The sequence below is a fragment of the Ursus arctos genome, unplaced genomic scaffold, assembly GCF_023065955.2.
Source record: "Ursus arctos isolate Adak ecotype North America unplaced genomic scaffold, UrsArc2.0 scaffold_28, whole genome shotgun sequence".
Taxonomy (NCBI): domain Eukaryota; kingdom Metazoa; phylum Chordata; class Mammalia; order Carnivora; family Ursidae; genus Ursus; species Ursus arctos.
In genome coordinates this window covers 9489262-9516136 of record NW_026622963.1, presented here as the reverse complement: position 1 = coordinate 9516136, position 26875 = coordinate 9489262, and the positions used below count along the sequence as shown (strand labels likewise).

The 26875-nt window shown below is 55.5% G+C and overlaps 1 protein-coding gene across 1 annotated transcript in view; it reads right to left on the bottom strand.

The window, feature by feature from the left end:
- CCDC33 (coiled-coil domain containing 33) overlaps nt 1-26875 on the bottom strand; it is a 109415-nt gene that overhangs the window by 58572 nt on the left and 23968 nt on the right. The window contains exons 4-8 of the mRNA XM_044391948.3: nt 16566-16699; nt 12413-12522; nt 10745-10861; nt 7439-7530; nt 6123-6243 (exon numbers count right to left, since the gene is read on the bottom strand). Of these exons, the coding sequence (XP_044247883.2) occupies nt 6123-6243; nt 7439-7530; nt 10745-10861; nt 12413-12522; nt 16566-16699 (574 nt within the window). The remainder of the gene's footprint in view (nt 1-6122; nt 6244-7438; nt 7531-10744; nt 10862-12412; nt 12523-16565; nt 16700-26875) is intronic.

Genomic DNA, 26875 nt, shown 5'->3' with positions numbered 1-26875 from the left:
CCACAGCTTCTCCCAAATGAAGGATGTCCAGATATATCCATCTATGTGTGTCTACACATGTCTCAAATGTTTGTCCCAATTGTAAAAGTGACATACGCGTAATGAATGAATTTTGGAAAATACAGAAAAGTAGAAAGATTAAAAAGAAAAACCCTAGGGGGGCCTGGGTGGCTCAGTCAGTTAAACATCTGGTTCTTTTTTTTTTTTTTAAAGATTTTATTTATTTATTTAACACAGATAGAGACAGCCAGCGAGAGAGGGAACACAAGCAGGGGGAGTGGGAGAGGAAGAAGCAGGCTCCTAGCGGAGGAGCCTGATGCGGGGCTCGATCCCATAACGCCGGGATCACGCCCTGAGCCGAAGGCAGACACCCAACCGCTGTGCCACCCAGGCGCCCCAAACATCTGGTTCTTGATCTCTGTTCAGGTCTTGATCTCAGGGTCATGAGTTCGAGCCCCAAGTTGGGCTCTGTGCTAGGTGTGGAGCCTGCTTAAAAGAAAACCAAAAACAACCACCCCCCCAAACATCCTAAATTCCTACACGAAAGACAACTGTCCTAAGACCGTGTATCTCTTTCTAGCTTTTTCCTAAGCCTATTTTGTAGATAATTGTCACCCTAACATCCTATGTTTTTCATTTACTGCAAAAACCTAAGCATACGCAGAGTCACAAGTGAAACTTGGTATCCGTGACCTTTGTAGCTGTGGGATATTTTGTCATGTCCGGGTGTCCTGGTTTCTCCCTTCCCATGTTTTCCTAGAATAACACTGCATTGAGTATTCTACATGTATCTCTGTGTCTCAGAATATTTCCTGAGTACCCAAAATGGAAATGCTGAATTAAAGGACATTCATTTCAAGGCCCTTGACTGCTCATGGGTAAACTATTTTCCGAAAAAGCTGCCCTAGTATTTGCCCCCCATGGCTGGGGGTGTCATAGACGCCAAAGTAGATGCCCTCCAGCCTTGTCCCCAGCCCCTCTCTGCCGCACACAGGTTGCAGAGGCCACGGTGGTCTTCGGACCCCTGCGCCTTGGTGTGTCTGCCGTGCAGGCCATTGGGCATTCAGGGGACTTGACAGCACGCTAAGCCAGCAGCTAGGGCACACACTTGAGTGATATTTAAACTGACACAAGACAGCATTGACCAGAGCCCCCCCAATAAGGGGCTACAGGAGACACTCCCGAGGACGGCCACAAAAGCCATCTTGCGGAAGCAGGACCAGAGGAAGGCTCTGAAGCAAGATCTGGCAGGACAAAGGGAAGGAGGGAGGTCTTCTGGCTGGGAAAACCACCCAAGAAAAAGGTGGAGGTGGCTCCAAGCATGGCACGGGTGGAGGGTGCCTGGAATAAGGAGGGACTGCAGGTGGACAAGGCCTAACATCTGCGCAGGCGGGAGGGTGGGGAGTGGGGAACGGAACGTGAGGGCATTAGCCTGTAACACACAGCCGGCAGCCCTGTTCAGTCCCAGCACAGGGAGGGGCCGGGGTCACTGGTGCAGACTCCCCCATGGGCCGCCTTGCCTCTGTCCCCAGCCAGGGGCTGTCAGCAACAGCAGCAGGCGTTCCCACCTCCCGCTCCCCTGCGGGAACCAGTCACTGCTCAGAAAGGTCAGCACAAATGTGCCGTCAGCTCCAGGAGTTATTGATGCAGGATCTCGAAATATCAGTGTGGGTCCACTCCCCCTGTGCTGGCAGGGCTCTGATGCCTGTCACACTAATGTGCCTGCTCTGGTTCTCTGAGGCCCAGCCTGAGGCTCAGCTGTGTCTGCCTCGGCCCCTGTCCCTGGGGACATGGGCTGCGGTCACTTTGGGGCCAGGGGTCCTGAACACAGGGACAGGGACTGGGGTGATGGGACTGTTCCTGAGAACGGGCTCTGGAGGGAGCTCAGGGGCAGCCACTTGGCCACCAGGCCAGGCTAGAGAAGCTGCTTCCAGGTTCTGTGGGGCTTGGGAATGGTCTTTCAGGATTGATCCCCAAGCCATGCCCATCCCAGAGCCACCCCATTGAGTGCCAGTGGGGCTTCCCCATAGCCTGGACCATCTGCCAGGCCCTGAGGCATTCAAGGAGGACCTGTGACTCAGTCCCTTGCTGCCCTGATCCCTTGCTCCCACCTGGGAATGAGGCGGTATTTAATGGATGCTTGCTGTCCTCTCAGGGGCCTATTAATGTGTCTAAATGGAGTCTACTAAACGAGAAATAGTGTCTGACCGTTTGGGAAGGACAGGTCTCTCCCTGCATGGTTTCCCAGGATGAGGCCTCCAAGAGAGGTCCCTGCAGACCTACAACTAGGGAGGGAGGGTCAGCCTCTCTTGTGTGTGTATGGAGGGAAGAGGAGGGGTGAGGAATCAAGGTTCAACCACCTCTGGAGTCTGATGCCAGGGCCCTGGTGAAGGTGTTGGTGGCACGTGGGGGGGCAGGGCATGGGGCAGGGAAGCCATTGACCACAGAGGCTAATGAGAAAGGCCACAGCGGGCTGCGGAATTAGGAATATGATTAACCCTCAGCTGTGATCTTCAGCAAAGCCATTAACCCCTGGCCACTGAGGCAGACCTGCCTGCCCTAGGGACAGAGCTTTCATTACATGGGCCCATGGGCCCTCCTTCCATTCCCCCTGGGCCCACCACATCCACACGCACACCTACCATGCCTGCTCTGCCCATCCTGGCAAGGGGGGCTGCCAGTTGCTGATGTTGGGGGGCCTTGAGAGAGCGAGGCTACCTTGGCTCTGGGCCCAGGTTTGCCTCAACCTTGCTGCGTGACCTCTGGCAAGTCCCTTCCTGTTGCTGGAACCCGAGATGTCACTATTCACTGGGAAATGTCTTACGTGCTATGCCTTGGAGGCTGTCGTGAGGGCTGAAGGAGAGAATGCATACCTTGCCATCAAGAAGAAATGTCAGTTGAACTCAGCCAATGCTGACTGGGGGCTTCCCCATGCTCTATACCCTAGGAGTGCTGCGGGGCATAGGGGGGAGCTAGAGTTAGACCCTGTCCCCTCTGGACCTCACCATCTTCCCAGGTGATAGGACACACACACTCCTATGATCCATGTGGAGGTCTAAGCAAGTTGTGGGTTGTGGGAGCTGGGATGTGGGAGAAGAAAGCAATGACTCTTGACTGGGGAAAGGGAGGATCCGAGGGAGGGAGGCCATTCTAGGCTGAGTGCAGCAGAGGGGAAGGCTGGCAGGCCAGAGAGGACGGCATGCGTGTGGAGGACAGCTGGGAGTCCAGAGTGCCTGTAGACAGCCTGTGCGGGTTGGGGCTGTGAGCCAGGAGGCTCTGGGGGATGAGGCCTTCTGTACTTGGCTGCCAGCGGGGGCTTCCTCCTGTCGGTGAAAGGGTCAGGGGTCCAGGGGAAAGGCCTAGACCTGGGCCAGGCTTGCCCTGGCTGCTTCTCACAGGGAGAATGGGAGGCGCCCGAGTGGAGCCCCTGCAGGGGTCCACGAGAGAGATGGAGCTAGCCCCAGGGCAGGGTCTGCGGGATGGAAAGGGGCCCCGTGAGAGCCGTGGGAGCTGAGACGGGGGAGATGGCGGTGGGCACAGACAACTGCTTTGTCCTCTGCTTCTGTTTCATCGGCCAAGAGATCTGCCTCAGTTCTATAAGGAGGGCAGGCCAACAGGAGCAGCCTGCTGGGCAATGGCCCCCGCAAAGGTGCGGGATGCAGGGTAGGAGTAATTCCTAAGTCCTACCCTATTTCGGGCCCGACAGCCCAACTAAACCTTCACTGACCAGTTTTGCCATCATCACCAGGCTCCCAGAGGGGTGACGCAGACTCTAATGCCCCTCAACGACTCGCCTCCTTCTCCCGTAACCAAAAGAACCCGCCTCGGTCCTGGTGGCACCCTCCTCTTCTCCACACCTGTCCTCATTAGCTACCGCAAGGTGATGCCACACCCCTCCTCAGTGATTGGCTGAGAGAAGTACATGTGACCCAATTCTGGCCAATGAGATGGGAAGGGAGGTCTGCGTAGGGACTGCGGGTGGGAGGTTTCCAGCTCTTCGGAAAAGCCACAGGTGAGAGGGGGAGGCTCCCACTATCCTGGGTCCTGATCATGTCTGGATGGGGTGCCCCGAACATTTTGCCTCCATGAGCTGTTAGCCAGCTGAAGATGGCAATTCAGGGGTGTTGGAAAGATCCTGAGTCCTGAGGACGCTGTCAAGATGGCACATCAACCAATTCTGGCGCCATCCTACGTGGGGAGCCCTCGCCAACTGTAACAATAAATATCCCCAGAGCTGAAGTCCATGAGGTTTCTGTTACTTGTAGCCAAATGTAACGGGGGTAATGGTGAGGCTGGCCTCAGGGGGCACCTGACACTAGGGGAGGGGAGGCTCTGAAAGGGACGGAGCCCACGAGCCTCCACCCCGGCTTGGATGCTGTGCACAGACGAGTCCTTCAAGTGCTCCGAACAGCCCAGTAAAGGTAGGAATATGGAATTAGAGAAACTGAGAAGCCTGCCAAAGGTCACGCAGCTAGTAAGTCACAGAGCAGGGGTCAAACCCAGGAGTGCCAGGCCCTCAAATTCCTGGCCGCAGTGCTTTGGCATGGTGGGCAGCTGGTGGGAAATCACAGCAGACTCCAGATGCCCTAGAAATTACCTGGTCCAACCACCACCCCTCAATTCAGGTGAGGAGGCTGAAGTGCAGAAAGGGGGGGAGGAGTAAGTAAGCTGCTGATTGGTACCCTTCCAGGTAGGGCTCTGCACACCCCCACCTTGTACCACAGAAGCCTGCCCCTGTCCATCCCTTCTGTGAGTTCTCAACCTGGCCCAACAGGGGACGTCAACAAGTGTTCTGTCATCACTGGACCGCTGGCCTTGAGTCCCACACATGCACGAGGCACTCTGTGCTAGGGGCACCTCCGCTACCAAGACTGGTTAGGTAGCAAAGGCAGCCAGAGAGGGGATGGGGAGGGGGCTCCCTCATTAAAGCAGCCAGCGCCTCCTGCCCCTTGGGACCGCCTGCTGATTGGTTCATAATTTTCTGGGCAAATGCAGGGCCATGTGTGAGATGACTCTGGGGAAATCAGGCCGAGGATGGGTTTGGGTTTGAAGCCTCTGTCCCCAGGGTCCCCCTTTGTCCCACTCCTCCCTGCCCCCATTACTCTTGTCTGAGTTTGATCCTTCAAATGTCCTTGCCTTTAAATGAAGGCTGGGGCTCCAAAGGGGTGCCTCATTCTGTATTTGCCATGCCAGACATGAACAGTGGTAGGCAGACAACAGGAAGGACTTCCTAAGCACCCTTGTCTTCTTCAAGGTCTCTAGGAATGTTGGGACCGTCATATGGGGCAAGCTCCAGCTGAAGTAGAGACTATAGGAACTGACTGATCTGGCCATTTCCTGGCACCCAGGCACAATCTGCACACCCCTCCTCAACGTATTCAATGTCCTGCGCATCCTATCTTCCCTCCTGTGATCTTGTTCTCGGTCGCCCTGCACCATCCCTCCCCTCTTAAAAACTCAAGAGTCTTGTGTCTGGATACCCATTGTAATCACCCAGGCTTCACATCCCTCTTACCTCGAATTTTTAAAAAATGTTTATTGTGGTAAAATATATACAACATGAAGTGTCCCATTTTTACCATCTTTAGATGCACAATTCAGCGGCATTAAGTACGTTCACACTGTTGTATAACCATCACCACCATCTCTTTCTGGAACTTTCTCACCATCCCCAACAGGAAACTCTGTACCTATTAAACAAGAACACCCTACTGTCCCCTTCCCCCAGTCCCTGACAACCACCATTCTCCTTTCTGTCTCCATGAATCTGCTTACTCTAGGAACCTCGTCGAAGTGGCTTCAGACAATATTTGTCCTTTTGCATCTTCCCTCCTCTGATTTTTACAGCTCTGACAGTCTCTCCTGCTTTGTTGTTAGATCACGCATTATCTTGTGTTGGTGTTTGACCGTTTCATGCGTGTGATGCCTATCTTCACCAGACCAAGAGCGTCCCGAGGGCAGCTCCTCCATAGCACGGAGAGGCTTGGCTCCGGGTACGCAGCCAGGTTCAGTAAACTCCTTAATAGTCCAGGGACTAGCTGACTGAGGGAGTGACTCGACATGTGGGTGAGACACTAGAGGTACGAGCCCAATGACAGGGTGTGTGGGGGAAGGAGCCATACCTGAGGGCACCCGTTCTGGCTGACCCGAGGAACATCGAAGTGCATCACCGATGAGATAGGGAAGGAGAGTCGGGTGATGGGCAGCCCTATGAATGCCGGGTCCTGCTTTACCTGATTGACCCTGGGGAGGCAAGGAGAGAGGGGTCAGCCCATGAGTGCTGCAGGTTCCCCGTGCTCTTGGCTCCGTGGCTCAGCCCGGCAGCCAAGGGCTCCCACGCACATGGACTCTGGACTGATGTGAGAGAGGACGAGGGGCCAGGGGCCTGGATACCAGGACAGGGGATGGACACCCGTCCTTCTGATCATTGGCCCAAGCTTTGGGAAAGCTCGTTCGGGTCAGGAGATGGGCTGCAGAGCCTAGGTTCCCTGCCCCATGACTTGGTGTGCCCTGGGCCACGTCTGAATGCCGCAGCTGCCCCCATCTTTAAAAAGCCTCGCCTTTGGAAGTCCTTGCCAGAATGACCCACCCCCGTGGTGGCAGTTCGAGGTTGGGCTTGGCTGGGCATGGAGGCTGCAAGGGCAGGATGTGGGGGGGGGGGGTTGGCGGTGTGAGTGTGTGCGCATGTGTGCATGTGCTGAGCTCTTAGGAGGGCTGTGAGTGAGTCAATCAGTCAGCTCCATTCCTCCAACAAGCAAGGAGTGCTCACAGGTCATTAGAATTCAACAGATGGTGTAGTGGAGTCCCGTTGGGCCATCAGAGTCAGTGGAAGTGACAGAGGCAGACAGCTGACCCCCAGGAGATGGTGCTGTCACAGAGGATGGTGCTGTGTGACCTCCAGTGGCCAAACTAGCCCAAATACCCTTCCTGAGGACTGCAAATCCCCCCAACCCCAAAGGTCGTCTGGGAAGGAGGGGCATGAACTTTGGCTGGGGCCAGGGAGACCCTCCGGAGGGTAAGGGAGAGGGACTCACAGGCAGAGCTAAAGGTTATGAAGTTCTGAGCTGATCCACAGGCTGTCTTCTTTGGGGACAACCACAGTCTGGAGCCTTGGCCCTGCACTAGAGTAGGAGGGGGGACTGTGGCTGCAGTGGGTGGGATGGGAAGGCAGGTTTAGAGGGGCTACGGACCTCCTCTCCTCCACATGCTGGCTTTTCTGCAGGCTGCTCTCAAGAAAGTTCTGAACTGCCCCTTTCCAGGGACCGTGGGCAACTTCCTGGGACTTCAGACCCAGTGGGAGGTTTGAAAGGCCTTGAGGAGGGCAGGTTTCTAGGGCTCCTGGAATCATGGCCTGTGGTAGCAATGACAGCCTTTCCCCTCCCCTGTCCTTGGCCCTCCCTGCCCTCCCCTTGCCCACACCCACCTGGGCCCCACTCACTTAAAGTCATTGTAGTTGGGGACCACCCTGGCAATAACCACCATGGGGTCTGCGCTGTTGACCAGGGGCTCATTGACTCCCCGGAGAAAGACCTGGGGAAGAAAGGAGGCAGGTGAGCCTTGGGTGGCTTTGAGCCCTCTTGGGGACAAGACCAACCCACCTGCCATCTTTTTCCCCAGTAATGAGCTCATCCCTGCCTCCATCCGTCTCATTTGGTTCTTTCTCTGCTTAAGGCCGCCCTCCTTCTGGCCCTGGTCTAGGCATTGGGAAGGCAGGGGGAGAAGACACAGATTCTGTCCCCATATACCTCCACTGTCATCCCAAGCAACTCCTGATAGGGCTCCTGGCCCTCACCCCTTACCTAACAAATGGGCTCCCACTCGCCCCTCAGCCCTCACCCTAACTTCCCCAGCTGTGATTCCTGTGGCTCCTTTTACTCCTCTGACCCCCACCACCGGCTTCTATTCTGTCCGCAACCCATCCCCTTTCCCAGGCAATTTGATACATGCTGGCAAAAACTGCTTTTGTAAAAATGAATTGGACCACGTCATTCCCCTGCTCGAGACCAATAATGACCGTCCTTCCGCTGTCCTTAGAATGAATTCTGTAATTCTTACCATCATGGCCAAGGCCTGCATGTGTTGGCCTTTCTGCCCTCGGCTCGCATCTCCACCAATCCCCAAGTTGTCCTATCCTCCGGCCTCTTTTGTCTCATCCTTCTACATGCTCACTTGTTTCTGCCTCAGGGTCTTTGCACGTGCTGATCCCGCTGCCTAGACTCCCTACCCCCACCCCCAGCAACTCAGTGGCTGGCTCCTTTTTTCCTTTAGAGCTTAAATGTCACGATCTCTGGCAGACTTCTGTGACCACTCTTACTAAAGCCGCCCACTCCATTCTCTTAGCCCCTGGATTGCCTCTTCATAGCGATCATCATGGCCTGTGTTCATTCTCATTACTCTCTTGTTCCTGTTCTGTCCATCTGACTAGAACCCAGGCTCCACAGACACGGGCACCATGTCTACCTTATTCACTGCTGTATCCCCAGCTATTAGCAAACAGCCCGGCACAGAGTAGGAGCTCAGTATGTGTTTTGGGGAGAAATGAGCTCCATTGATGAAGCAGAAAAGTGGAGGACAGGGGAGGGAGAGGCTGAGTGTGTTTCTGAGTGAGAGACAGAACCTCAGACTCCTGAGAGGGGAGGAGGAGGGGCCAGGCAGTGGCCTCAGGGAGGGGCTGGCCTTGAGCTGGTCTTGGAGGGTGGATGGGGGTCCTAATTACAAGGAACTCAGGGGAAAAAGCAGAATGAAGAAGGGACTGTGAACACAGCTGAGGGGCCACTCGCAATAGCTGGGTCACCTTGTCACCATGGCCAGTCCCCGCTCCACTCTGGGCCTTAGGATCCCAGCTTGTACACTGAGGGGTGGGACTATACTGTCCCCGGTCCTCCTAGTTCTGACCTTCGATGGGAGGAGAGTGCCTGGGAGTAGAGCTTGCTCTGGCTCGTCTCTCTTTCCTCCCCCCTGAGCACTTCCTCCTGGGCCCCTCTGCCAGGACCCATCTTGGCTGGTGGCCTGCAACTCCACACAGGTGTGAACCAGCAAGGCCTTAAAATAATAGTGCTTAGGGCCTTTCAGCGCTCCCTGGGGCCTCTGGAGACTGAATCCCTGCCCCAAATCCAAAGGACTGGATCTGATGCGGGTATTTCAAACTTCGGGTGGGGGTGGGGGTCTGGGCTGAGGGAGCCCATGGCAGAGCTGGCAGGCCCTCGCGCTCACAGGGACGCCAACAGGTGTAGGGGCGGAGGGCAGCTCTCCAAGGGTGCGGGGTGGAGGCTAATTTACACTAGTCCTCGCTGAATGGTCAGGTGTGAATGAGACAGCTGCCCAAGCACACGTGCTCATGACAGCCGGTGAGTAGCAGAAGCAATTTCTCTGCCCCCTGTGCTCCCCAGTCTGCTCCCAGGACCGGAAGGGGGGACATCTGTGCTGGGGCCAGGGAGTGGGTGGAGTGCTGGAGACTCTACCAGGTAAGTCTGGGGGCTGCGTCAGAGTGGGCAGATCCTTCGTGGAGACCCCTGCAGGCCAGGCCAGGGTTCTGCTGGGTCTTAAAGGTATGGTCTTCTCCCTGTGGGGTGTGGCCTGGGGACAACAAGGCTAAGCTGTAGCCATTCTTCCTAGTTCCGTGTGTGTGTGTGTGTGTGTGTGTGTGTGTGTGTGTGTGTGTGTGTGTGTGAATTGCTGGCAGGTCTCAGGAAAGGGCTGATGTAAGAGGGAGGGAGATTGGACCAGAGGGAGCCTACAGGTCTGACACACACTAACATCCAAGGTGGCTGTGGGGAAGCAGAGATGGGGGTCAGGAGCTCTGGACTTCCACCCCAGACTCTCCTTGGGTCTCGGTGTCCCCAGCTGTGAAATGGGACTCAAGAACACTTCTTGTCCTGTCAGGCTTACAGTGCTGTAGGGTGGATCAGATCAGCCAGGCTGGGGCAGGGGAAGCCCAGAGCTTGGGCCTTCTTGGCTCCCTCCCCCCTCGTCATACTTAGACTGGTGCTGCATTTGAATCTGTCAACCCTGGGCAGTTGGAAGGCTGTGGGGGAAAGGGAGAGGGGGTAGGTTCCTGGACATCTTTCTAGAGCACTGCCCATCCTCCTGAAGCTCCTGAAAGGCTGAGGGTAGAAGGTTGGGGGTGGCATGTGTGGAAGCTAGGTCCGAGCTGGGCCAGGCCTGGAGTAAGCTATGTAAATGGTTGTCGAATGGGTGAATGAATGCCTGATTGGAAGGCCAGTCAAACCTCCTCAGAAATAGGACTCCAAGAAGAGGGGGGAGTCCCTAAAATTTGGGGGGTTGTAAGCCCTAGATCAGGGGTCACTACTTCAAGAAGGACAGAACAGGAGAGAAAACAGGAAAGGAATATGGGCCCAAATGGGGAGCTTTTCCTCCCTGCCACCCCCGTGAGATTCAGGCAGACGTAAGGCTTTGGAAGCCTCCCCTTCTCCATCCTTCCTGCGTGGGGTGTGGAGCAGAGCAAGAGATGGCCAGGTTAGGGCAGGACTGTGTGCCTGGAAATGCTGGGAACAGTTAGGCATCATTTTCTTCTCCATCCCTATCCCCATCATCACTGTCATCCCAGGGCTTGTCCTTCTCAAAGTACTTTGGCTGTTCTTGAAAGGCCCTGTGGGTTTCTTCCCCAGGCACCCTCTCTGCTTCCCAAAGTCAGGCCAACTGGAGGTGGTGAAGGGCAGGGCTTGGGGGCTGCTCAAACTTGCCCCCCACCCCTCCACCCTGCCCCGGGCCCCAGTCCTGGCACCTCCAGAGCCGTGTGCTTGCTGCCGACGTAGCGGGGGAAGAAGCTGCCCTTCCGCACCACGGTCGCATACAGCTGGGGCTTGGCAGTGGCTTCCTCAGCTTTTCCAGACTGGGCGGGCTGGGAACAGGGTGAGGGAAGAAGACACACAAGGAGAGTGACGATGGGGCAGCCCCTGGCCATAAATCCAGCCTCTGCAGACAATCACCTGGCATTGCTCCACTGGGGCTCCCAGCTGATAATTAAAGCTCATGGTCCCCGCGAGCCCTTCCAGGATCAATATAATAAATCTTCCCTTTTCTATTTGAATATTTCATCGCCCTCACAAGGACCACTGCCTGCCTGCGCTCTTTGTGAAGATGTGATAACAAGGCCTGGGTTGTAAGCGGCCAGAGAACCGGAAGGCCTGGGTGATGATCGCAGGATCACAGCTAGAGCGCTGAGCCTCCAGGTGAGTCACTCCTCTCTCTGGCCCTTCCCGGCCCTGCCTGCCCCAGGTTCCTCATCCAGGCTTAGGGAAGGGGCTTAAGGAAGGTAAAGACCCCAGGCCATGGCGGAGGAGGTCCTTGGAAAGAAGATAGGTGCGGCACCTGGTGGGAAGAAGGGAGGGGAACTCACCCAAACTGAGCACCCGCTACGTGGCAGGTACCTTGCTAGGGGCTTTATGCCCATTGTTGCATTTGATTGTCCAAATGCTTGCTCAGTGTCTCTCTATTTTGCTGATAAGAAGTGGGGGCCTAGGGGGTTAAGTAGCTTCCTATGGATATGTAGTTAGCAAGAGGCAGACCGGGGATAGGAACCCAGGCAATCTTGTATCACATTGTTCTTTACTCCAGACCACACTAGGGGTCTGGAGTGCACCTTAGGGGAAAGTAATGCTCTGTCATCTCTGGCCCAGTGCCTAGCACACAGTTGGTACTTACTAAGTACTTGAGCCATGAAAGAGTGAGTTCTCCCTTCCACCAATCAGCACTGGGGAGAGGGAGCGGGTGGGGGAGCTGTCCTGGGAAGTTCAGGCCACAGACTGAAGCTCCCTGCTCCAGGCTCCTGCCCAGTTGCCGACTAAGGGGTGCACTCCAGGGAGCACTTTCTCTCCCACCTGCCCCAAATCTCCTGGGCCTTCCTCCGCAAGGCCATGTGTGGCAGCACAGGAAGAACTGACCCGGGAGACAGGTGACCTGGGCTCACCCTCCACTCTGCTACTCATTTGCTCTGTCACCCAGGTTGAGAGGATTCCTCTCTCTGGGTCCCAGTCCTATGTATGCAAAATGTTATTCACCTTGAGGATTAGAGATCGAGTCTAGCCCAGGACCTGGGACGTAGTAGGTATTCTGTAAATACTGTATTTCCTTGGTTTTTAGAGCTATTCCCACTTTTAACATCCATGAAATCAGCATATATCTTTAATTGGTGTATTCACTTAATGTAGTAGATGTTCCATGCTAATGGGCTGTTTTACAGAGATGAATTTGGAGAATTCCAAATTCTCAGGAAATCATTCATGTCTACCTGCCAGGAGCTGGGTTTCCTGAGCCTCATATGGCCTAAGACTTGTCATACTGCAGGGTGAGCAGAGGAAGCTCTGAGGGAATAGTTGGGGGCATCAAGGTGGTTCCCACCTGCTCTCCCCTTACCTGTCCCAGGCCCCATGGGCCCAGGGTCCTGACTCACCTTTACCAGCTCAAAGTGGTAGGGATGGAAGACACGCAGGTACTTGATAGGGATTTGGTAGGACAACAGCTCCTCTTTCTTTTTATTGTCCATCACCTTGAGGACCACATCTTGAGAGAGAAAAAATGAGCACAGGGTCAAAACAGGGCTTAGCTGACCAGTGTCATTCCCAGTGAAGTGAGCCAGTGGGAGATGAGATGTTGCCAAGAGCAGGGAGCAGGGGCCCTGCTGAGGAACCAACATGAACGTGTGCACATGTGACACACACACACACACACACACACACACACACCTTCACAAGCGCTGTTTGAGCCCCAGCCCAGGGCAAGTCTCCAAGCTAGGTGCTGTTAGGATCCAAAGATGCAATTCTTTCCTGTGGTTCAGAAACTCCCATCCCAGAGATGGACACACCCAGAATGGAGCCCCCATGTCAAGAGACACACGTATGCTGGAACAGAGACATGCACACAAGCAGGAATAGTACCCCTTCCTAGGAGCTGCTTCCCTTAGTCACAGACACTCTCTCACCAGCTCCTCAGGCAGGAAGGGAAGGGCTTATCTCCCACATGTTGCAAATGGAGAAACTGAGTCTCAGTAAGGAAACGGGATCTGCTCAAGAAACCTTTCAATACAAATATCAACAAATTCTACTCCAAGGAAATGAAAACTAGTCTAATACTAAGAACAACGCACCACTTAGAAAACTCCCTCCAAAGAGTCTACATTTTGTCATAAAATGCATGAACTTCAGGGTGACCTCTGAGGAGAATTCCAATGACCTGGAAGTAATCATGGCAATCCTGCTCAGTGAGCACCTGATGTGTGCCAGATATGGGGATGGGTGCTCCTGAGTCACTATTCCAACAAATCCCCACTGCAGTCCCTCAAGTCGGAATCATCATCTCTGTTTTTAAAATGTGATTAGTGGAGCTGAGAGAGGTTAAATAACTTAATCACCATCACAGAGAGAGTAAATGGCTGATGGGAGAGGCTGGGCTTGTGATCCCGGAGGCATCTTTCCACTCTGGAAGTCTGTGGTTTGAGGAAGAAGAGGAGATGGGGAAAGAGGAAAAGAAGGAGGGAGGAGGGGGAGAGAGAATAAGAGAGATGGAAGAAGAAAGGATCTAAAAGATCTAGAGAAAAATGGGAAGGGAGGATGGGAAGGACATGTGTACCTGATGGAGACTGGAGTAGACCCTTGCCCTTTGCCTCTTTCTTGAGACAAGGACATATCAGCACCACGGACAGCTGCCGGTGGCGTAGGTCTAGGTCACTTGGAGCTGGGTGGGTCATTTGCATTTTTAAAAAGATTTTATTTATTCATTTGAAAGAGAGAAAGTGAGCACAAGCAGAGGGAGAGGGAGAGGCAGGCAGCCTGCTGAGCAGGGAATCTGATGTGGGGCTTGATCCCAGAATCCTGAGACCATGACCGTAGCTGAAGACAGTCGCTTAACTGACTGAGCCACCTGGTGCCCCTGGGTGGGTCATTGGGATGAGTGTGTGGAGGAGGAGGAGGAGCATTTACTAATTACTCTTCCTTTCTTCCTCTTCCCCACAGCTACTCTGGATACATAGAGGGAAAGACACTTGCCAAAGTCCCTCAAGAGCTGGCCATATGGGATCTGTGCTAAAAGGAAAGAAAGGGAAATGGCAACCCAAAAGACTTGAGGTTACCTTGAAGGAAGTAGAGTGAGACAAGGATATGAAGTGAGCAGACCTGGGTTCTATACTAACATACCAACTTGCTCTGTGACCTTTAGTCAGTCACTTAACCTCTCTGAGCTTCATGTTCCTGCTCTGCAAAATGTTAATATTTTAAAAAAGAGAAACCTTGTCCCTCTCCCACTATTGTTGCAGGGAGGGAAATGTGTTTTTCAAGCTATGAAATTCTAAGCAAATGCTCCTTGTAGCTGTCACTATTTTCCTCCTCATTAACCATCTGTAGTGCTCCGTATCCTCACCCAGCCCTGAGCAGAACTGAAAAAACTCAGCTGGAGGATTCCAGTGCTCCCAGCCAAAGCTTCAGCAGTAGCTGTGGAAGCTGTAGCCCCTCATGGCCACTACCCATGGGTCCTGAGTCCCCAAATCTGGTTGGAATTTGCTGAGGCTGGAGAAGGGGTGAGTGTCTTGCATTTTTCCCCCTACCCCAATCTTCGGAGCTCTGTGTGGGCAGCCAGCAGATGAGCTGTAATTGGGGGGAATGGACAGCCAGCCCTCCCTGTTCCTGTCTCCATGCTACAAACACGCTTCATCAGCTTCTTCTCTGGGCACTGTGCCCCTCCGGCCTCCCACGGCTCCCTTTGTGTGGCCAACAAGCCATTTCTGCCTCCTGCCTGCTTTGGCCCTGACATGGGTCTGCAACTCCCCTTTGCTTTTCATTAACACCTCCTTGAGTTACCTCCTCCCCTCCCCGCCACCTCTTGGCTTGGCCCCCATCTCTCCCACCCCCACCACAGACATCACCACAGCAACCGGTTCCAACCAGGTTTCAACGAGCATCCAGCTACTTCAATCTGTAAAGAGGCGCCTGCCAATATTCCGCCTATCCAGGAGGCCTTCCCTACCCTCTTGTTCTTTCTGCAGTGAGGCCTGTCCCCTCTCTGCTGCACAGATGGGCCCCAAGGCCACTGACTTATCATGTCCTTTCCTATAGTCACCCCAAATGTGCAGAGCTGAAGGTGGGATCCCAGCCCAGGTCCACTCACCACAACTCCTAACTTCCTGTCTGCCACTAGATGCATGCACACACACAGGTACTGTCAGGCACACACCACCTCCCAGATAACTCTAGGCACACACACAATGCACTGTTGCAGCACACACACACGACACACAAACATGCAAGTCTATGGCATAGTCACAAGCATGTACTCACACACACCACTTTCACACATACACATGGGCCAGCAGGCAGGCATTCAAAAACACACACACACACACACACACACACACACACACACACGCATGCATGAAGTCCTAGGCCAATTTTTCCTCCTCTTCCATATATTCTTAATTCACCCCAGCAGCCCCACCTATCACTTTATAGTCAGAAAAATATCCTCTGGTTTGACCTACAACTAGCTTCTTCCCCTTTTATTGATGTGCTTTCTCATGCTTTGCTTCTCTTCTCTTCCTCCATCTTTAGCAGCTGGCTTTCTTTTCTTCATGAGGCAGACAGGAGTTCTAAGCCCCTAGTGAGATTTCAAGGGGAGAGGTAAAGCTGGTCCTCTGAGGGAAGGACCACCAGCCAGACGGGAGCCTGAGGTTCTTCTGACTTGATAAGAGCAGAGATGTTGTGGGCACCAGTGGGTGTGTGCTGACTAAGCCTGATGCCAGTGCCCACAGCTGTCCTGGCACCTGCCAGTCAATACTCCTGTGTGCCCAGCCTGAGCTCTCACCCAAAAGCGGAAACCACGAGCACACACACATACACATGAATGCCTGTACCTGGAGATTTCGGTATGAGCCCTGCCTTGAAAAACTTAAATTACCTCCAGTGTTAGAATTTGCTAAAAGACAGGGACTGGAAAGGCTTTTGGGGGTGGAGGGCAAGAAGTAGTAGGCAGTTTCTACAAGAGTGCACTGTGGACCTCAGCAAGCACAGGGGGACTGCTATCTGACAGTGGGCAGTGCTGGGGAGACAGGGCAGGATAAGGAGCCATTCTAGGGAAGCAGTGTGAACCCTGGAGCTGCAGTGAGAGCATGTATGCTGATCCTAGGTCCTCCACTTACTGATTGCATGAGCTTGAGCCAGTTATTTAAATTCCTGAACCTCAGTGTTCCCATCTAAGCAATGGGAGCATCGTGGCTTCTCCCAGGAGGTGTGACCCCAATGAGTGATGTGTGGGGATGTGCCAGGAAGCTGTAATGTGCTGTTTCAGTGGGAGATGGTAGTAATAGCAACCATGAAAATGATAACAGCAGCCATAAAAAGATAAGCTTTCATTGTCTGGAAAATTCATTTATGTGGAACAACTCATTTTTCGAGCAGACTGAGGAGATGAGGCATGACAGTATTATGATTTTTTTTTTCTTTAAAGTGCTTTTAACTGAGCCCAAAGAGGTGTTCAGGTGGCTTCCAGCTGAGTTGAGAGGAAGCTTGCCTCTGCCTCACACCCCTCCCGTGCACACCAGCCACCAACCCCTGCCTCACCTTCTCGTCCGGCCTCCTCAGCTTGGAGCTCCACTTTGACCGTGTCCCCCCAGATGGGTGCTGTAGTGGGCTCAGAGGTCACAGATGTGACTGCCTTAGCATTCTGGTTCTTTGTATCCTCAGATGTGGTTTTCCTGGGGGGGGAGGAGCAGGTTGAGTCAGAGGAAGTGTGTCCTGCCTGCTGCTCACCCCTCCTGGACACACTGTCCATAAATCTGAGCAAAGGTTGGACAAAGATTGAAGAGCTCCCTCCCAGGCAGACACGTTCCTATCATCCCAGGCCCAGGGGACGCTGGGTCTCTCTCCTCAGCTGCTCTGCCTGCCCGGTGACCACACTGTCTTGCTGACCACCGCTGAGGCCTTCAAGTGGACTCAGGCGCCAGAAGCCAGGGGAGCAGATGGGAGCAGGGATAGACGCCTTGCCTGTCTGACTTCCTGCCCCCTGCCTGGGCAGGGCTCCCCAGCAGACGCCTGTGTGCACGGACTCCCCATCCTGATTCTCTTCTCTACGGTCTGTTCAGTGGGAGGAAGTCTCTGGGCAGGGCGGCTGTGTGGTGCCCGCCTGGCTGGCTTCTCCTTTGACCTTCATTTCCCTAAGCTGCTGGCCCAGATTCCCAAGGCTCAGCCCAGCTTCCCGGGGCCTGAACCTTTCAGTGGAGCACACGCAAGCTACGGCCTTCTGCAGCACCCATGGTGTGCAGGGCCCTGGGCTGGAGACTGGGAGCTGGGCATGGGACAGGGCAGGGGGCAGTGAGGAGTCGTGCAGGGCCAAGCCATCCAAGGTGAGGCGGGAGCTGGGGCCCTCTGCCACCCAGTGCATCCCACAGGTATCTGAGTTAAGTGTTCCTGAGCTCCCGAGCCATCAAACAGTTCAATGAGAGAGTTAACACTCCTGTGGAGGAGGTTATTATGTTGGGGCTGTAAATGCCACTGCCGCATTAACTGTAGCAATCACGGGTGAGGAATCATCCCAGAGCCTAGAGCCGGGGAGCCGCACCGCGTACTCGGGAGGGGGAGGTGCCGCCGAAGGTTCCCCGGGCAGAAGCACAGATGGTGTCCTCACCAGGCTGGGACCCACCCCTGGAGGCCCCCAAAGGGAGTGTGGGGCAGGCGAGTTGGCCCAGCAGCTCAGAGCCAGTGTGCCCCATATGGCAGCTAAACCAGCCCATGGCCTTCCCAGCCCATCCTACTGTCCTCCAGGAAGCCTTGTGGCTCCCCCCACCCCCCAGGTCCTCACTGCTCCTTCTGTCCTCGGGACATGAGTGACATAGCAGCCTGGATCTTTGCTCCCCAGTTGTCTACAGGACTCCTGTGGACAACCATTCTTGGAGAGTCCTGTCTCCAACTCCTGCGGTCAACTGAAAACTCCCCTCTGCTTCGGTGAGAGGCAGTCCGGCGTGATGATGACAACAGGGTCCCTGGAGTTCCAAATCCTAGCTCTGCCCCTTAGTAGCTGTGTCACTTTGGCAAGGTACGTAATCCTGCTGTGCTTTACTTCCTTCATCTGTGAAATGGGGTTGATAGTGCAGGGCTGTGGTGGGCATGAAATGAATTAATAGGTGTAAAGCACTTGACATATTGTTAAGTGCCACAACGCTGTTAATAGTAATAATCATAATCATTTTAATTGTCCTTGGCCTGGTGTCCCCCCATCTTGACCCCAACTCCAGGTCTATAACGGGGGTCTCTGGCTGCTGTGACCAAGGTGTGGAGTCCTGGAGAGAATACCAGCTTCAGAGCCGCACACAACTGGGGCTGAGCCCACAGTTAACTCTTGACCAGGCTCCCTGACCTCTCTGAGCCTCAGCGTCCTGCTCTGTAGGTGGGCCCTCCCTCCCAGGACGGTTATAAGGACTGGGAAGAAAGCATGTTAAGCTCCTGGCACACAGAAAGCCCCAGTTCATGTTATTCTCTCCTCTGTGAAACAAGCTGGGTGTTTCTCCAAGGTCGCTGACCCAGGGCAGCCTGGCAGGGGCCAGGGAGCACGGAGGGAGGGCTGAGATGTGGAGGGGCCCGCCTCCCAGACACATCGCCTCTCCACACCTGCAAAGGGGGCCCCTCTGGCTCAGGCGTGTGTGGGAGGCTGCCAGGCTGGAGAGAAGAAGGCATTGAGGTTGGGAGGTATTGGAGCTCGCTTCCTTCCGACATGGTGACCCCTGCTAACTTAGGGGTGCAATGGGAGCCCCTCTCCTGCCACCCTGGGCCTTGCACTCCGTGTCAGGACAAAGTCAGTCCTCTACACCGCAAACACCCAGCCTGCTCCTGCACGGGCATGTGGTGTTGTGTGTCCCTGGAGCTTGCCAGCACCCGGAGAGGACAGACACCGGGGTGAAGAGGGGACCTGAATCACAAGCTCTACAGTGACAGACCTCAGGTTGGAACCCAGGACTGTACTTGCCAGCCTGTCTTCCACCCTCCCGAGAGGACTTCAGCCCCTCATCCCCTCCCTTTCTCTCACAAGCTCCTGGTAAGAGGGATTCCAGGTGGAAAGAGATGGGGACGGGGCGAGGGACAAGGCCAGGGGAGGCTGCTGGTGATGACTCTGCTTAGGCATGGAAGGGGTTAAGCAAGCATCCCTTTCCTCCCTTCCCTCCACACACACCAAAGAGGTCTGTCAGGGCTAGGTGAGTGGAGGGGAAATAACACAGGAGGGGTGAAAGCCCCCGGGAAAGAGGGAGGCTTTTAGCAGGTGGAGGGAGGCTGTCAGGGTAATGGCTTTTCCTGGCACAGCTGACTCCTTCAGGCCTTGATGCTATTCTAGAAACTGGAGATCTAGAGGGGTGAAGGGGGCCAGCTCACTCCTTGCTCCGAGTCCCCACTCTGCACCCCCAGCTGGGTGCATGGGAGGCTGTGTTCTAGGACCCCCCAGCCCCTGATGGGGCTCAGGTCTCCCAGTGCAGTTTTAGAGCCCAGGGGGTCTCTTCAGGACCTGCCCCCACATGGCCCAGCTGCAAGAGGGGGATCCTCCCTCCCGTCCCTAAAGCCCTGGCCTGGCTCTAGCACACAGGCCCCAGGGGAGCTGCCGGGTGCTGCCTGCTGTCCTGGGGCTCAGACTTAATCCAGCCATGGCTGCGGCAGGGGGGGGGGGCAGTCACACCAGAATGGAGCCGGGGTTGGGTTCAGAGGCACAGTTTAGCAATCCTGGGTCCCAAGCTGCCAGGAAAAGGAAACCTGTCTCTGCCAGCTCCTCCCCTCCTCAGCGCACTGGAAGGATAGATGGATGTTTGGCAAACCAGCCAGGAGGCTCCAGGGTTCCCACCCAAGCAGGGGCTGGGGGTGAGGCCCAAGCACATCTGTGAGTGGGAAGGAAGAAGATGGATTTTGCTTCTTTCTCTGAAGCTGTAACTAAAGGAGATGCATGGTCTGGTCCCCAGGGGCTGCAGCTGTCAGGGAGGTGAGCAGTGGGGAAGCAAGGGGCCCTGATGGAGAGGGTGAGTTAAGGTCCTGAGCTTCTCCCCCACCGGCCACCCAGCCTCTGAAATGCTCTCTAGAGCACACACCTCTAGGGGTAGGACCTGGTGTGCCATTGTCCCTGCCTCCAGGGAGCCTCCCTGACCAGCCTCTCCTCTGCTTCCCCTCCCCCAGCACAAGCATGTGTGTTTGTGTGTGCTCGGACACAGGCTTCTCCGGGGAGGTTTGTGTGCCACACTATCCCCCATCCCCATTCCCCCTCCCCCTGCCACCTCCCAGGTCTCTAAGCTGCCCCCCTGCACTTGCTCTGGCTGTCGGCTTGGTCTGCCCCCCTCCTCAAGGTATCAGAGCACGAACAACTGTCAAGGTCTGGCCTCCCCCAGGGCAGGGCTTTGGAAACCCGGGATGCAGACCACTGGCTTGTCCTGACTGTCAATCCCAGGACAGCCCCCAGGAGATCAAGGGGAGGGGGGATCCCAATTTGGGTCCGTTCAGGCTGCTGGGGTCCTGGCTCAGCAGGACCCTGAATCCTGAAAGACCAGAGGGATGTTCCTGGAAGCGCTGAGGAAGGAGATGGTCAGGCAGAATAAGGATAGACAAAGGGCAGAACCTTTAGGGGGATGGATGGTAGAACAAGAGGTTTTGCAATCTTTTGACCCAGTTCTGCACAGTCCTGTTGCTTGCTCACCGGGGAAGTTGAGAGACAGGTGAGGAAACAGGTTCAGATTGAGATCCCTCCAGGCCAGTTGCCAGGTGTGTCATGATTGGGCCCATTCTGTCCTGAGAAGGCAGGGTGATTCCCCTCTACCTGCACCTTCCTGGCTGAGCCAGGAAGGCCAGCCTCCCCATCCTCCCGAAGTCGGAAAGGCAGCCAGACTCCCAGGCACAGGCCTACTTCCATCCCTGGAAGGCACAGAAAAACCCAATGACCTGTCCCCTGCCCAGGAGCCCAGCCTTATGCAGCAGGGGTAGGAAGGGAGAATTGGCCCCCGCAGAGATGGTCACCTGAATGGGGCGGTCAAAGGCTGGATTCTTGGGGTTTTGGCCCTGCCTGGGCCGGACTGGGGAAGCAAAGTTTCCTGGAGGATGCAAGGCTTGAATAGATGGAGAGGAGGACCTTCCCACTTGGAGGACGGAGCCTTACAGGGGCATGAAGAGTCTCACGGGCAGGAGTGGTGAGGGCATGGCTGGCCCATCCAGGGTCAGTGTGCCGGGAGCGTGGGTTGGGGTGGTCAGAAGAGTGAGGCTTGTGGTCCTCCCTGACCTCGTTCCTTCTCCAGCCCTCTTCTCTCCACAACCATGTGCATTGTTCTCTGAGGCCAGACAGGAAGGAGGGCAAAGCCCTGCCCTCATACCTCTGGCCTTGGCCAAGTTCCCCGGGGATTGCTGGGCTGGAAGATGCAGCCAGGGCTCCACAACAGAGGAGCTAGGAGCCCAGGCAGGGATGTTGGGTCTGAAGCTCCCCTCTCTCGTCCTCCCACTTTACCGGACCACAGCCCACCAGCATCAGTGCCCCTCACTCCGTGTATGCCCCTCCCCCAGCCGCCAGTGCAGCTGGTTCTTGTGGGTTCTGAGCTCTTGGGAGGCTGCCACTTCAGGCATGAGAGGGACTGTTATTCTTAGCAAAGCAATGGCTCTCATCCTGGGTTTCATTTATTAATTGGACTCTAATGAACCATCACTAATTGCTGATGGTGCTACACCACTACAGGTGGGCCCGATGGAAGGAGTAACCGGCTCTGGAGCTCTGGAAGCCAGCCAACTCCCCACCCACGTGGGCGTGGCCGCTCCCCTCTGCACCTGCCGCGGGGAGTGGGGACCGCTCTGAAGTCAGAAATGAGGCATTCCAAGGAACTCTGAGATGAGCCCTCCGGCAGAGGGAAAACTTTTCCTACAAAGCAAGAATGCCGCTCCCCACCTCCCTACCAATACTTCATCTGGAATAATCCTCCTGTTCTCAGGGGAGCCCCTCATGGTCAACCATGTCCCCCATCCACGCTCAGGGAGACAACAGGGCGGGCGTATTCCTTCCATATGACCCAGGAGAAGACCTCAGCCCACAGAATTTTGTGATGGGTGCGAAGCCAGACTCAAGCCCCAGTCATACTCTCTATCTTCTCCAGAGAGGATTTCCTTGTTTTCCAGAGAAACCTTTTTTCTCCGTGGAGGCAGGAGACAGTGCATGGCCAAGTGCTATCTGCCAGTCTTTGGAGTGTCCCGCTGTGGTCCACCCTGTAGCTTAGCTTGGTGAGGGGCCCTGAGAACCATCTTCTTAGGCAAAGGGGAGAGGGTCCAGCTGTTAGGCCCTACCCTGGCCCATTCCACCCTGGGTGGAATGACAGATAGTCCCTTGGTGGGGTGGAGGCCTGGGTGAAACAGCCCTAACTAGGAGGCCTCTCTCTCCACGACTTGAGATTCTTCATGATGGGTCACTCGGAACACCCCCTCTTCCGAGTGTCACCTTTCTCGTGGATGCAGTCTTCGAACCAGAGGAATGTGGGTAGACATATAGGTGAACTTTCCCGTCTCAGGAGAATGGCCTGAATCATTCTGATTCTTGTTTCTGGCCTAACTTGCATGAAGTTCAGTGCAAGGTCTGGGTCTGGAATCTCAGACACAGAGCCCTGTCTCCTGCCCCCTTCCTAAGAGACCAGCCTTCCCCAAGGGGTCCTGATACCCAAGTGCTGGAGTCTGAAGCCTGCTCAGCTGCCTTCTGCCCTGGGAGATTGTGGGCAAAGGACGAGTGAGGCTTATCTGTTTAGTACCCCCGGCCCCGTCCCCGGCACACACACACTGTACTGTGACAGTGAGCTCTCACAGGCCGGGACTTGTCACTGCTGGAGCTGTTTCCAGTTCTGACCTGGGCACAGTGGGACCCAGAAAATGTTTGTTGAACAAAGGAAGGGGTGGCAGACCCTTGGAGACTCACGCGCAGACGGAGGCCGCCCCTCCTCTCCTGCTCTGCGAGGCCAGCCCCCTGGCCCAGACTGCTGGGACCCTGTTCTAAACTGGGGCAGCTTCTCGGTAGGGCTGCAGGAGCAGCTCTCCAGGACTCTGAAGAAGCTGGCTGCAGAGGCTGTCTTAGTGCGCTGAGGGTTCAGGAGGGGCAGACACGAAGCAAGGCCCAGAGATTCAACGGAGCAGACGTGTTTGGTCTGCATATAAAAACCGGCCGATTTCACACAATGATCTGGATTTCTGGCTTCTTGGGAAACACAGAGAGAGCTGACAACCCAAGCCTATGTTCCTCCACGGCAGGCACCGGAGGGGCCGACGGGGGGCCGCCTCTCTAAGGGAGCCCTGTGCTCCCATTTGTCTCACACATACGGCTGCTTTCAGCATCCATGGAGTCGGCTCCTCAGGCCTGAATTCAGGCACCAACTTTGTCACCCCCGGATGCCACTGCCTCAGTGTGTGTCGGGGACGGGAGGTGACAGAAAGAGGAACAGCGCAAGGGCTGGGGGAGCCGAACTGGAACCCGAAGCCCCAGCTCCCTGCCCAGTGGCCCACCATTCTCTTGGATGGATGCCAGACCATGCAGCGCTTGACCTGGAAGCCTGCGTGGGAGGCAAGGGGGACAGAAGCCAGATCAAGCCCAGAGGGAGGACCCAGCCTCCCGGCCACTTGTGATGTCTGGGGCAGGAGGAGGGGCCCCGTCAGCAGTTGTGTCCATGCTCAGAAATAAGCCGACGAGACAGCCTGTGCATAACGCAGTGAGGACACCGGGAGGGTCCGCGCTGGCCTGCCTCATTGCCTGAAATCTTCCCGTTAAAACTTGCTTCTCTTGGTAAGCACTGCCCCTTGGGCTGCTCTCCAGGATTCTGGGGTCTCTGGGGAAGAGCTCAGGCTTTTGGGGTCTGAATAAATGTTTCAGGCATGAGAAGACCTCAGGGGCCCTGCACGGTGGTGACAGGGGAACATCTGGAAAGATCCTTGGGGCTGCAGTCTGGCTGGGGGCCTCTCGGGCAGCCCCCCTTTTAACCACTGACACCAGCTGTGTTTACAGCCCTGGGATACAGGGACGTTCTCACTGAGCAAAAATTCTGAGGCTCTGAGCCTCAAGGGACTGACATCATTTGGAACAGGTGTGGATGGGCCAGGCCATGCCATAGGCTGGGGGCCAGCAGGGGAGATAAGACCCGAGATTCTCAGGCCTCCCCTGGGCCTTCCTCCCCCACCCCACCCCCCGCTGTGTCTTTTTTCCACAAGCATCCTGCTGTTAGGGAAGGAACCTTGGCCTCTACCAGAGCCAGATGCTAGTGACCAAATGGAAACACTTCCCTTCATCTGCTCCACTCTCATTGGCCAGCCATGTGACCTCAGACAAGTCCCTTCATGCCCCTGGGTCTTGGCCTCTTTGGCCATCACATGGGGCTTATGCAACCAGCCTGCCAGGGCGGCTGTATTAAAGCCAGAGTGTAAGGAGAACCGAGCTCTGTGAGAGCTCAGCATGGGCCACTGTCAGCAAATGAGGGCTGCCTTATTCCTGGGACGGCCCCGTGATCACTGTCACTATGTATTATTGTTATGTTTGCTGAGCCCAACACTCTGGCTGCTGAGACAAGCTCCCAGGTCATCTGTGAGTTATGCCAGGCCGCTGCCCGCTCGGCCCAAATCCCTGCCCTCTGGGGCCTTTGGTCAAGGGCCACAGCCAGATGGGGGAAGACGTGGGCAATCCAGATCCCAGGAGAGGTCTTCAGACTGGTCACTGGCTCTTCTCTGGAAGTCTGGATTAGGACCCCGATGCCAACAGTCCCCTTCTAAGAGGGGCGACCACTGCACGAAGATCAAGCCAGGGAGTGAGGTTGAAAAAGCTTTTAGATTTTGGAATCCTGGTCCTGGCTTGGGTACTGTCTAGTTCTGTGATGTTGGACAAGTCACAGAAACTCACCGAGCCCTTAGTAACCTCATCTGTAAAATGGAGACCATATTTTACCTAGCTCAAGGGACTAAGTGGTGATGAAACACATACACGCCCCCCCCCACATGCACACGCACGCATGCACTCCTAGAGTATTTGCCAGGAACATGGTAGGCCCTTAGTAAATGTACCCTTCTTTAACCTTCTCTTACCAGGAACTTAACGCGATTGTCCTACTTTCAATACTTTCTTTCTTCATTCAATCAGTCATCAGGGTCAGAGCTCAGTGTGGGGCCAGGATAGGGGCTCAGTGTATGGTATGATTAGGGTTCAGCCTATGAGCAGAGTCAGGGCTCAGTGTGTGACCAAGGTCAGTCTCAGTCAGGGGCCAGGGTCAGGACTCTAAGGCTGATGTCAGAAAACCAAAGATCTTCTGAGTGTGACTGACTGGCCCTGATCTGTGCTCAGCCCCACCCACTATGGTGGGCCAAGCCTCCCCCCAGGCACACAGAGGAAGCAGCGCTTCCTCTCTGGGTCCTGGCTCCGGCCCTGTTCCTTAGCTCTGAGCAGCAGGCAGTCAGAGAAGCAGCTGCCAACTGGCAGCCCAGCCACCAATCCTTTGGCCAGGGGTCAGAACCCCACAGGATGTCTCCTGGCTGGCCCCGTCCCCACACCCGGCCTGCTGGGGCACCCCCCGCCTGTCAGGGCCACTGCCTTCCTGGTCCCTGCTGTGCTCTGACTGGCAGGCCTCTCCGTGCCAGGCTGGGAGGCAGGTGCTGGGCCCTGCTCAGGCCCAGATCGGTCAGGGGACACCCAGGACCTGGGCACCGGCCCAGCAGACCTGGCCGTGGAATCTGTCTTGCATGTACAGCTGGGGCTCTTGTTGTCTCTAAAGAACTGAGACTGATTCCCAGGCCAGAGCACGAACCAGCCTGGCAAGCCGGGAACAGCATGGAGACCAGAACCGACATGCTGGCCACGGGAAGACGGAGACTCAGAGAGGCGCAGTGACTGGCCTGAGGTCACACCGGGAATCAGGGGCTGTGGGCCAATTCTGGGTTTTCCTGACCCCATTCTGGCTTCTCTCCACCACCCCATGGCTTTCTTCTGCTCGACCTCACGGCCCACTATGGGCGCTAAGGACACCCCTCACTTCGCGTCATGCTTTAGACCCATCAGCATCTCCCACGGGCTCCGCCACCTCCATGGCCCTCCCAGGCAGGTTCCCAGGTGAGGCACCGGGGCTCTGAGGCGAGAAGTAACTTTCCCAAAGTCACAGAGCAAGCTAGAAATGGGGCCGGATTCATTCAACAATGATTTACTGACAGCTTTCTATGGTCCAGGTACTTTGTTAAATAGCGAGGGTAGGCTGGGGAGCAAAACAGACCTGGTGGTCGCTCGTGGAACTTGAGGGGCACCACGGGGGTGGGCACGGAGGAAGAATATGCCAGTGAGCCCACGAAAGCACATCAAACACGTGGAACTGCATCTGTGACCTGCAGAAGCGAGCAGTCCCAGGGAAGCATGGAAGGCGGGAAACTTTGGCCTGGTCCGGGAGGTCAGGGAGGGCTTCCTTGAGGAGGTGACCGAGCTGGGATCCGAAAAGGGGAGGGGGAGGGAGAATGTTCTGGGGGAAGGAGCGTGAAAGGCCTAGGGTGGGAGGGAACAGGGTCTGCTCAGAGAACAGAGACACACCTGGTATGGTTGGAGCCAAAAAAGGGAGGGGCAGGCAAGGACACAACCACGCTGGGCCTGGAATCCTCTTTACCCTGGAAGCAATGAGAACCCCTGGGGTTTAAAGATGGGCAAGATCAGATGTGCTAAGAAGAAAACAGTGCGGTAGCCTAAGGTCAGGGAGCTGGCAGAGAGAAGCAGCCAGATTTCAGAGATAGGAGAGACAGACAAGAGGGGGATGAAGTGGAGGGAGGGTTGGGGGGTGAAAGAATGTGACCACCCACACTAGGAGGAGGATGAGATCACGCAGAGCGTACAGAGGAAGAGAAGTGACCTAGGGTTGAAACCGGGGACAGGCCAGCAT